Here is a 12903-nt window from a genome sequence, read left to right as displayed (position 1 = left end):
AGTCTTTATTTGCAGGACATAATAATTACAATAAACAGTTGCAGTCACATGGAATGACTGCAGACTTATCGTTCTAGACCGGACAACCCCTTTAACTATCATTTGTTCCCCATATAGTTTGTGTTGACCCTAAACACGCTCAAATCAACCTATCTCATCAATTGGCACTTGTTATAGGCAGAAATCTGACAACAAATACCTAGCTTTAATTATAGACTCAATTTTATGTTCAATGGAAAACATTAATTGCGATGGCAGTTTTCTTCATGGCCTCGAGCACTTCCTGATTCCGTAGAGTATAGATTATGGGATTCAGAAGAGGAGTCACTACGGACGGGATCACAGAAACCATTTTATTCAAGTGCAAGAGGCCACCGGTACTGGGTCGGACAAACATGAAGATAATGGGGCCGTAAAATAGTAATACAACAGTCAGGTGTGAGGCAAAAGTTGAAAATGTTTTCCTTCTTCCACTTGCGGTTGGAAACATCATTATTGTCCGGATTATACATATATATGAAACAATGATTAATAGAAAACATCCTAAAATTATAAGCAGACTTAGACAGAAAAACAGTTTTTCGATACTTGATGTTTCCGAGCAGGAGAGCTTAAGTAAAGAGCCAAGATCACAATAGTAATGATCGATTTGATTTCCTTCACAAAATGAAAGACTTGAGATTTGTAGACATGGGACAAGAATTGACACAAAACCACCAACCCAGGATCCAGTGATAAGTTTAGTGCAAATCGTAGGACTCATGATGCTAAAGTAGCGCAGTGGATTGCATATGGCCAAATATCGGTCGTAGGCCATTACGGTCAGGAGAAAGATTTCTGTTGCACCAAGAGAAAAGTGGAAGTAAAACTGCATCATGCAACCGACTGTAGAAATGGACTCTTCCCTGGTTTTCAGAGACCAAAGAAGTCTAGGAACAGTGACCGAAGGATACCAGATCTCTAGAAATGAGAGTCCACCAATAAAAAAGTACATGGGTTTATGTAGACGGCGGTCAGTCTTTACAATGACGATGATGAATATATTGGCCATTATGGTGACAATATAAATAATAGATATAATAATAAAGAGGCAGAATCCTGTCTCTTTCAATAGAGAAAACCCCAAAAGCAGAAACTCAGTTACAACTGTCTCATTTGTTAGCTTCATTGTCCAAATATTAGGCTTAGAATAAAGAAAAGGGTTAGGAAAAGTTTAACTTAGGATACACAAAGTCATTAACGGATAAAGGTCTTTGACTAAAAATAATGTGCAAACATTCTACTTTAGAAAAAGTAGTCACTTACTAATTTATGGTCTGTAAGTCAGTTATAGTGGTAGCCATATGACCACAAGCCAATCCCGATCTTTATAAAGTTGGCACAGGAATACGTATAGGCCTTCCAATGCTCCCCTGTGAATATAAATCCCATTCACTAAGGGTACTGTCACACTATACGATTTACCTACGATCACGACCAGCGATATGACCTGGCCGTGATCGTAGGTAAATCGTAGTGTGGTCGCTGGGGAGCTGTCACACAGGCAGCTCTCCAGCGACCAACAATGCCGAGGTACCCGGGTAACCAGGGTAAACATCGGGTTACTAAGCGCAGGACCGCGCTTAGTAACCCGATGTTTACCCTGGTTACCAGCGTAAAAAAAAACAAACAGCACATACTTACATTCTGGTGTCCGTCAGGTCCTTTGCCGTCTGCTTCCCGCACTCACTGACTGCCGGCCGTAAAGTAAAAGTGAAAGCACGTCACCGCTGTGCTCTGCTTTCACTTTACAGCCGGCAGTCACTGAGAGCGGGAAGCAGACGGCAAGGGACCTGACGGACACCAGAATGTAAGTATGTGCTGTTTGTTTTTTTTTTAGTTTTACGCTTGTAACCAGGGTAAACATCGGGTTACTAAGCGCGGCCCTGCGCTTAGTAACCCGATGTTTACCCTGATTACAAGCGAACGCATCGCTAGATCGCATCGCTAGATCGGTGTCACACACACCGATCTAGCGATGCCAGCGGGAGATCCAGCGACGAAAGAAAGTTCTAAACGATCTGCTACGACGTACGATTCTCAGCAGGATCCCTGATCGCTGCTGCGTGTCAGACACAGCGATATCGTAACGATATCGCTGGAACGTCACGAATCGTACCGTCGTAGCGATCGAAATGGCAGTGTGTGACGGTACCCTTAGGCACATAACTTCAAACATCACATAGTTCTTATCTTAGCTGCTTCAAAACTCTTTCTCTCCCTCTTTCTCTGGGAATGTGTTTCTCATGCTGGGTAGCACATTGTATATTATCCTGTGAGCAGCAAAACAGTTTCCCAGAGTGAATACTGAGTAAATACAACTCTCTGTAGAAAGGAAGAAGACTGGAACACTAGGCTCAAGTATTAAAAATAGCATTTATGAAAGTCAATATTGTCCCTTTAAAGTGCTTTGCCACATGGATAAGAAGCCAAACTAGACACTTCTCTTGGAGATGTGTATTGGGGTGTTTACCCATCATCAGTGCAAAGCAGTAGACTTGGATTGGGTGAGAGATCTCTGACAAGGAGAGCTCTCTATAAGGAGAAACTTTACACCTTAGACTCCCTATCAGAGGCTTAAACATAGCTTAGCCAGCACTGATGAGGGGCAACAGCCCAAAACACGTCTGCAAATGAAGTTTCTGGTTTGGTTTCTTATCACAAGTCACTTGATAAAGCCCTTTAAATGTAGATATTGACATTAAGAATTGCCACTACGACTAGGTGGTATTAGAGTTCCAGTCCTCCTCCTCACTGAAAAGGCTATTTGTATACATGATACTTATTACTTGCTTGCATGTCCTATACCCTAAGAATCTGCCTTCACTAAGGCAGATGATATCAAACATCACACAGCTCTTATCTTAACTACCGTATTTTCTGGTGTATAAGGCGACTGGGCGTATAAGACGACCCCCAACTTTTCCATATAAAATATGGAATTTGGTATATACCCGCCGCATAAGACGGGGGTCATCTTATACGCCCAGTCATCTTATATGGCGTGTGCGGTGCGTGTGGTTCCCAGGGTCTGGAGGAGAAAAAAAATATGGATATACTCACCCTCTGACAGCCCCTGGCTCTCAGCGTTGCAAGCGGCAGCCTCCGTTCCTAAGAATGCATTGAGCGTAGGACCTGCGATGACGCTGTGGTCACGCGACTGGTCACGCGACCGCGACGTCATCGCAGGTCCTACGCTCAATGCATTCTTAGGAACGGAGGCTGCCGCTTGCAACGCTGAGAGCCAGGGGCCGTCCGAGGGTGAGTATATCCATATTTTTTATTTTTACTCTTTATTTTTTACATGAATATGGATCCCAGGGCCTGAAGGAGAGTCTCCTCTCCTCCAGACCCTGGGAACCATAAAGGATCGCTCCCTGCACATGCCGTACCCGGTGTATAAGACGACCCCCCGACTTTTGAGACGATTTTCAGGGGTTAAAAAGTCATCTTATATGCCGGAAAATACGGTACTTTCTGACACTTCCTTTCCCTCTTTTTCTCTGGAGAAATGTTTCTCATAGTGGGCAGCAGACTGTACAATATGCTGAGAGCAGAACAACAGAGTGAATACTGAGTGACTACAATGCTCCCTTATACCCTGGAATAAAGGAATATGCAGCTTGTTATAAATAGAGACAATGTTTGTAAGTAGATTCATTCATAAAAAATTTAATCTATCACGAAGTTTTTGCTAAAAGCAGCATGATGCATGGACCTAGACTCTAATTCCAATGATTTATGAATAACTGGGATACTTGCTGCAATTTTGATAAAATTGCCATTTTCTCTGCTGCAGATTATTTATTTATCATGCATTGCTTACTTAGTACCAATATATTCCGCAGCACTTTACAGACATTATCATCACCGTCCCCATTGGGGCTCATAATCTACATTTCCTATCAGTATGTCTTTGGAATGTGGGAGGAAACCAGAAAACCTGGAGAAAACCCACGCAAACACGGGGAGAACATACAAATTCCTTGCAAATGTTGTCCTTGAGGCTTGTAACTGGATGACAACTTTGAGTACTGCTCCAAGATGGTGAGCGCTGATGATTCTATTATGAGCATAATCATCCCACTGCTCTGTCCGTTAGAACGTTCCCTGCAGAATCTAACAGAGGAAGCTTTGAATGCCGAACAGGTGGCTATGGAGCAAGATTGTCCAGTGGCTGATACCACACAGCCCAGCCTCACACAGTATTCACAGGCCACAATGGGTGATGACGAGGAGGAGGAGGAGCAGGATTTTATGTTCCGCGCTTCTGAGGGGACTCCTAATTCCAACTTCATGCCTGTCCAGCATGGATGGCCAGAAGAGGAGGAGAAGGCTATGTGTCAGGAAGGAGAGAGAATGGTTATTGTTGTTCCTGGTGAGGACACTGAACGTTTGACTCTTTGTAGTCTGCTATACATGGCAGAGTTCATGTCCAGATGCCATTCCCAGGACCCTCACGTAAAACACATTTTGTCCATCATGAAATACTGGCTGTGCACTTTTCTTGACCCCCGGAACAATGAGAAATTTGCTTCTCTAATGTCGGAGGCAGACGTGCCATTTTCAGTGCATGCAGCCAGAAGGCTGTAGTGGAAGACTTGCTCAAAAGATTACCCTCATACAACGCTGGTGGCAGAGGTACCGGCTCTTTTTGCCCACAAGGATTACCGGGGAGGGCCATAAACACCAGGTGCAACACTGGGGGCATAAATGTCCACCGAATGGGCCATTCTCATGACACTGTCACATCGGCAAGGGCTGTCGGTGGGTCTAATTCTGACGAGGAGGGAGAAGTTGACCAAGATGGTGAATGACTAATTAAGTGACTATACCATATCAGCGTCCTTAATGATTCTTCAGTGCCTATTAACTATTGGTTGTCCAAGCTGCAGACTTAGCCCCACCTCTCCTTGCACGCCTTGGAGGTACTGCCATGCCCTGCCGTGAGTGTATGGTCTGAGCGGGTTTTTAGTTTGGCAGGTGCAATCATAATGGATAGGTGCACACGGCTGACAATGGAAAATGCAGACGGGCTGACTCTTCTAAAATTGAACAAAGGCTGGATTTTCTCCAACTTTGTAAGCCCTATGGATGACATTAACGTTATTTAAATGCAGGCCAAATGTTTTTTTTTGGAAGTGGTCTTAACATCCATCCCTTACCATCCAAAAGCATTTTGTCCAGAAAATCAACTACTCCTTCTCCTCCTCCTGCAACAATTAATAAGAGTTCATCTACTGTATGTATACCCCAAGTGGGTAATGTTTTGGACTTTTTGAAACTTTTGCACACTGTGCAATGGTGAAACTTGTACTCCGTATCTCTACCTCGTGTAATACCTGCCGAGTGTATTGTGATGTCCCCACCACAGCGCCTTTCAGCTGGTCTGAGAGGGACCCCTTAGCTAATTTTTTTGAAATCTTTGCACATTGTGCAATGGTGAAACTTGTACTCTACATCTCTACCTATTCTAATAACTTCAAAATGTATTGTGAGAGCCCGATAACGGTCTCTTTCAGCATGTACGATACAGCCACCTTGGGGTAATTCTTGGAAACCTTTGTACATTGTGCAATGGTCACATTTCTACTCTCAATCTCTATATATTCTATTATTATACTTTTTTTTTATTGTGTTGCCCCTCTTACACTCTCTTTAAGCGTGTATCTGGTAGCCTGATTTTGTTTTTTGGGTCTGCACTTGGACATTTTTGAACATAAATGCATTACTATTCTCCACACAATTCTTCAGGTTTCAGCCTTGCACAGAATAAGAATATGAGTATTGAAACATGCTCTCTATATATGCTGCTAATTCTAAAATCTCACCCACACATCCCTTTATAAAGGGAAATTTGACATAATACCTCTGTTGGCATACACCATATAATGCTCATATACGCAGCAACCCAGTAGGTGGGCGGAACGCCTAGGTACAAATCTGTGTGTGATAGTGAAACCACTGGCCCTTCCCCTGTGTTATGTCATCATTGCCACTCGGCTGTCCAGGAAGGAGACGCTGAGGCCTCCTGTCCACCACCTGCAGTTGCACAGACACAACAGTCCACAAACACATCCAGTTCATTGTCCCAGCGCAGCGTTCAATTGTCCCTTATCAGCATATACACACATGTGGTCAGAATTGTTGGTACCCTTCATTTAATGACAGAAAAACCCACAATGGTCACAGAAATAACTTGAATCTGACAAAAGTAATAATAAATAAAAATCTATGAAAATGAACAAATGAAAGTCAGATACTGCTTTTCAACCATGCTTCCACAAAATAAAAAAAAAAATAAAACTCATGAAATAGGCCTGGACAGAAATGATGGTACCCCTGAAAATAATGTGACAAAAGGGACATGTTAAATCACGGTGTGTCCACTAACTATCATCACAGGTGTCTACAATCTTGGAATCAGTGAGTGGCCTGTATATAGGGCTACAAATACTCACTGTGCTGTGTGGTGACATGATGTGTATCACACTCAACATGGACCAGAGGAAGTGAAGGAAAGAATTGTCTCAGGAGATTATAAAGAAAATTATAGACAAACATGTTAAAGGTAAAAGTTATAAGACCATCTCCAAGCAGCTTGATGTTCCTGTGACTACAGTTACATATTATTCAGAAATGTAAGATCCATGGGACTGTAGCCAACCTCCCTGGACGTGGCTGCAGGAGGAAAATTGATGACAAATCAAAGAGACAGATAATACGAATGGTAACAAAAGATCCAGAAAAACTTCTAAACAGATTAAAGGTCAAGCTCAAGGAACATCAGTGTCAGATTGCACCATCCATCGTTGTATAAGCCAAAGTGGACTTCATGGGAGACGACCAAGGAGGACACCATTGTTGAAAAAAAATCATAAAAAAGCCAGACTGGAAGTTGCCAAACTACATGTTGACAAGCCACAAAGCTTCTGGGAGAATGTCTTATGGACAGATGAGACAAGAATGGAACTTTTTGGCAAGGTACATCAGCTCTATGTTCACAGGTGGAAGAATGAAGCATATCAGGAAAGGAACACTGTCCCTACTGTGAAACATGGAGGAGGCTCTGTTATGTTCTGGGGCTGCTTTGCTGCATCTGGCACAGGATGTTTAGAATCTGTGCAGGGTATAATGAAATTTCAAGACCATCAAGGGATTCTGGAGAGAAATGTGCTGCCCAGTGTCGGAAAGCTTGGTCTCAGTCGCAGGTCATGGGTCTTGTAACAGGATAACGACCCAAAACACACATATAAAAACACCCAAGAATGGCTAAGAGGAAAACATTGGACTATTCTGAAGTGGCCTTCTATGACCCCTGACCTAAATCCTATTGAGCTTCTTTGAAAACAGCTGAAACATGATGTCTGGAAAAGGCAACCTTCAAACACGAGACAACCGGAGCAGTTTGCTCTTGAGGAGTGGGCCCAAATACCTGTCGAGAGGTGTAGAAATCTCACTGACAGTTACAGGAATCATTTGATTGCAGTGATTGCCTCAAAAGGTTGTGCAACAAAATATTAAGTTAAGGGTGCCATCATTTCTGTCCAGGCCTACTTCATGAGCTTTATTTCTGTTTTTAAAATTCTGTGGAAGCATGGTTGAAAAGCAATGTCTGACTTTCATTAGTTCATTTTCATAGATTTTTTATTTATTATTACTTTTGTCAGATTCAAGTTATTTCTGTGACCATTGTGGGTTTTTCAGTCATTAAACGAAGGGTACCAACAATTTTGACCACGTGTGTATGTCTGTTCACAAATTGTTAGTTAGATAGGGCATACATATTCGTTAGTAATTTACATTGTCCAGTGCTGGGCAAAGACCATTGCTGCCTTTTCCAGGCTCATTAATCAGACTTTTGTCTCTGTATTAAACTGTGGCTTCCCTTATATTTTCTAAATTTAGGTCCTCACAAAAAATGGTGGTGGGGTATTAGCCAGTTTATATACATTTTAAGCACGTCTAAAAGACTGGGTTAATACGCTCCACAGACCTATTCAGGCCACAGCCTTACACATATTGGAAAATGGTCATTGCCACATTAAAGGTACCTTCACACTAAACGACGCTGCAGCGATCCAGACAACGATCCGGATCGCTGCAGCGTCGCTGTTTGGTTGCTGGAGAGCTGTCACACAGACAGCTCTCCAGCGGCCAACGATGCCGGTAACCAGGGTAAACATCGGGTTACTAAGCGCAGGGCCACGCTTAGTAACCCGATGTTTACCCTGGATACCATCCTAAAAGTAAAAAAAACAAACGCTTCATACTTACCTTCGGCTGTCTGTCCCCGGCGCTCTGCTTCTCTGCTCTGGCTGTGAGCACAGCGGCCGGAAAGCAGAGCGGTGACGTCACTGCTCTGCTTTCCAGCCGCTGTGCTCACAGTGAGTGCAGGAAAGCACAGCGCCGAGGGACAGACAGCGGAAGGTAAGTATGAAGCGTTTGTTTTTTTTACTTTTAGGATGGTATCCAGGGTAAACATCGGGTTACTAAGCGCGGCCCTGCGCTTAGTAACCCGATGTTTACCCTGGTTACCAGTGAAGACATCGCTGGATCGGTGTCACACACGCCGATTCAGCGATGTCAGCGGGAGAGCCAGCGACCAAATAAAGTTCTGGCCCTCTAGCTCCGACCAGCGACATCACAGCAGGATTCTGATCGCTGCTGCGTGTCAAACTAAACGATATCGCTAGCCAGGACGCTGCAACGTCAGGGATCGCTAGCGATATCGTTTAGTGTGAAGGTACCTTAAGGCCTTTACCTGAGCTATGTAGCACTGCCTGTCACCTGAGTAATACACTTCACAGACCTCAACACTCTCTGAGACATATCCTGTAATTACTCCATTGTTGCTCAAAACCACTCAAAAGATACATTCTGCCTGGTTGGGCAGTTTCCAGAAGAAGTATTGTGCAGATTGGTCAATGGCACTCATGTCTCTTTCCCTTGAGGAGGCTGCTTCCAAGTAAAATGAGGCTTGTACATGTTCCTGACATGGGTTTCAGGCCTGACAGACTGAGCACAATACAGGTTATCGCTTGCATGCACTGTATTCAAAATTTAATTCTAATGCTTTTGGTGTCTGGTAGAATCCAATTTACTGACATTGATCGTACAGCTCCCACAACTCCTGTATTATATTCACCTTACAGGGGCTTCACCCACTATGACAGTGGCTCCATTGGGAATCGATGGCAAAAAAGAACTGTGGATATTAGAAATTATTCGTGCCGATTTTCCCTATTCACTCATCACCGATAATAGATAGATAGATAGATAGATAGATAGATAGATAGATAGATAGATAGATAGATAGATAGATAGAAAAAATTGGAACAGCGCACATGAAAAAATTGCATCGGTTACCAGGCCTCCCACGCTTAGAATCCCTTCCTTGTAAGGTAATATAAAATGACAAAAAGAGGACTTTTAATAGCTTGAGAAAAGCTCACGGTAGCAGAAAAGTTGCCTACCACCAGGGCTATTAAAATTCCTCTTTTTGTACCTTATACAAGCATTGGAGTGCTGCCTCTTTATTCAATTTTAGATAGATGATAGATAGATAAATATATAATAGATAGATAATAGATAGATAATAGATATACTGTAGATAGATAGATGATAGATAGATAAATATATAATAGATAGATAGATAGATAATAGATAGATAATAGATATACTGTAGATAGATAGATGATAGATAGATGATAGATACATATATATTAGATAGATGATAGATAGATACATATATAATAGATATACTGTAGATAGATAGATGATAGATAGATGATAGATACATATATAATAGATAGATGATAGATAGATAGATACATATATAATAGATAGATAATAGATATACTGTAGATAGATAGATGATAGATAGATGATAGATTGATGATAGATAGGAAGACAGATAATAGATAGATAGATAGATAGATAGATAGATAGATGATAGATAAATATAAAATAGATAGCTAGATAATAGATAGATAATAGATATACTGTAGATAGATAGATAGATGATAGACAGATGATAGATAGATAATAGAGAATAGATAGATGATAAATAGATGATAAACAGAGAATAGATAGATAGATGATAGATAATAGATAGATAGATAGATAATAGATAGATAATAGATGATAGACAGATGCTGAATTCAAATCTGATCTTATCATTTCTCTATCACATCGCGTTTTTGCGCTACAGGTATATAGCCCATTTTCATGAATTCCATGATAAATATAAGTAGTGTATGAAAAGTGCCGGTTTATACGGTTCACTAAGGTAAACTTAGTTTTTATTTAGTCTCCCAATAAATGTGAGAATATCTTTGTTTTCTTTGAACATGCATAATTCCCATTTGTTATGATAAGAAAGTAAACAAACAGTTTTCAACGTACACCACAGTCGTGTGCAGGTACTGTTTTATTTATTGAAATTTTCAATGAATTTTGATATTTATTGTTTTTATCCTGCTGTTTTTCTTTTTTTTGTTTGTGAATCAATACCTAAGGTGTGTGTGTGGGGGGTGGAATATTTGATGGACCTCAAATAAGAACACTTATGAGAGACCCAAATTTTATCACATCAATGAATGAGACAGAAGAAAGAGCTTGGAGGCATTTTGTAATGTGGTGCAGAATTTTCTAGGGAATAAGAAAGCAGACAACAATGACGAGATTGTGGAAGAGCTACTAATGAGTGTGAAATCTTGGATGTAGAATGAGTATCAAGATTCACTATTTACACAGCCATTTGGACTTTTTTTCCAGAGAACCTTGGGGATGTGAGCGAGGAACAAGGGGAGCGTTTTCATCAGGACATTAAAACAATGGAAGAACGGTATCAAGGCCGGTGGGACTCACATATGATGGCTGACTATTGCTGGAGCTTGATGAGAGACAACCCAGAAGCTGTACATCACAGATCAGCCAAGAAAAGAAAGTTCCAATAACTGCCATTTGACATTCATCTGTGTGCCATATATATGTGTTTTTATATTTTGTAGTTTAATTCTGTAAGTATATTTAATTTGCTGTACATAGACTTTGTAATCTTTGTTATTCCTTGATTAAAAATATACAAAATGTAGTACCGAAAATCAAGTGTTTTTATCATAAAACATTAGATAGGAGTAATTTTCATCAAAAATTGAAAATATCTCGAAATCCTGATGTGATAGCCAAAAACGGAGTTCATAATCGTAATCAGCAGCCAAAATTGACTTAAAATGTTTTAAAACCTTTTGCCAGAAAAATTGTGTTGACCAGTGTAATAGATAGATATAATAGATAGATGATAGATAGATAATAGATAGATAATAGATAGATAGATGATAGATAATAGATAGATACACGGATAGATAGATAGATAGATAGATAGATAGATAGATAGATAGATAGATAGATAGAATATATCTATGTGTGCATCTATCTTCTATCTATTATCTATCTGCTAGATAGATAGATGATCGATACATACATGGATAGATAATATATAGAAAAATAGATAGATGATAGATAATAGATAGATAGATAAATAGATAGATAGACAGATAATAGATAGACAGATAATAGATAGATGATAGATAGATTAGGCTGGGGTCACATTGCGTTTTGGTCAGAGCGCTAACGGACAGCGTTGCACGGCGAAATTAACGCCATGCAACGCATCCGTTAGCGCTCCCATTGCCCGCAATGTACCAGCGCATTGCTAGCGCGTGTCATTTTCGGCACGCACTAGCGACGCGCCGGTCTTTTGTAGCGCGCCTCGGACGCTGCTTGCAGCGTCCGCGGCGCGCCCGAGGTCCGTTCCCCGCTCTCGCAGATCGGGGATCTGCGAGAGCGGGGACGTTAACGCGACCCCGAAACGCGACCCTTTAAAAACATTGCGTTAGCGCAATCCGCTAGCGCTAGCGCTAAACGGATTGCACTAACGCAATGTGACCCTAGCCTTAGATAGATAGATAGATAGATAGATAGATGATAGATATTGTCTCTTTTACCTACCATGATTAGATAATGCTCTTCTTAGGTTGTATGATCTTCATAGTTTGTGCGGTGTTCTCCAATATTATATGTCTCCATATAAATAAAGAATTTTACCTCTACTTTAAGAATATATACTTAATTCATGAGTTCAAATTCCCATTTGTTTTGCTAATTTCAGGGAAATGTCTCATTAGGGTTCATTTGAACAGGAAAATAATTTTAAGACCGGAAACGTTTCCAAAAATATTACACAACTGACATCTCAGAGGACTTGCATAAAGTTTGCGAAAAGCTGTGGATGAACTTTTTAATAAACTTCTCCAGCAAGTGTTTTTCAGCCTCTTATTCACTTGTAAAATCACATAAATACATTTTACACATTAGAATAAAATATTTTCTTTTTAAATATTTTTATTAATTTTTTGAATAAAAACCAGGAATTGGGAATAGGGAAGGGAAAATATAACAGTGAAGAATAGGGAGAGGGAATGGAAAGGGATACAATTGAAGAAAACAAAAAAAAACTAGAGAACCAAATGTAATACAATAGATCAACAGTAACAAAACGCATAAATACATTTAAATGAGTGTGATATTTTGGAAGGACAAGTAAATTACAATTATTTCTTTTATTTGAAAATCTATTCGGAGGTTAAGGAATATAGAATTTATCAATCCAAATCTTCCATTTTTTCAAGAAATTTTTAATACCACTATTATTTACAGTGAATCTCCACTCCAAAAAATTGTGTTGGTGAATTTGATCTATAATGTCTTCAAATTTAGGGAGATCTGGCTTATTCCACCATAGCGCTAACACATATTTGACAACAAGAAATATATGAATGATAATGAATTTAACCTGAG

General features: G+C 40.5%; 1 protein-coding gene across 1 annotated transcript; it reads right to left on the bottom strand.

The window, feature by feature from the left end:
* Nucleotides 1–229: 229 nt before the first annotated feature.
* Nucleotides 230–12122, bottom strand: LOC138666258 (olfactory receptor 6F1-like). The gene is made up of 2 exons (XM_069754488.1): nt 12055–12122; nt 230–1183 (listed from the first exon to the last, which is right to left on the bottom strand). Exons 1-2 carry the CDS (start codon nt 12055–12057, stop codon nt 230–232), a joined length of 957 nt encoding a protein of 318 aa, XP_069610589.1. The 5' UTR covers nt 12058–12122.
* Nucleotides 12123–12903: the final 781 nt, after the last annotated feature.

This window comes from Ranitomeya imitator, chromosome 2 (assembly GCF_032444005.1).
Source record: "Ranitomeya imitator isolate aRanImi1 chromosome 2, aRanImi1.pri, whole genome shotgun sequence".
Taxonomy (NCBI): Eukaryota; Metazoa; Chordata; class Amphibia; order Anura; family Dendrobatidae; genus Ranitomeya; species Ranitomeya imitator.
The sequence above is the reverse complement of the archived record's forward strand: the minus strand, read 5'-3'. Positions and strand labels throughout refer to the sequence as shown.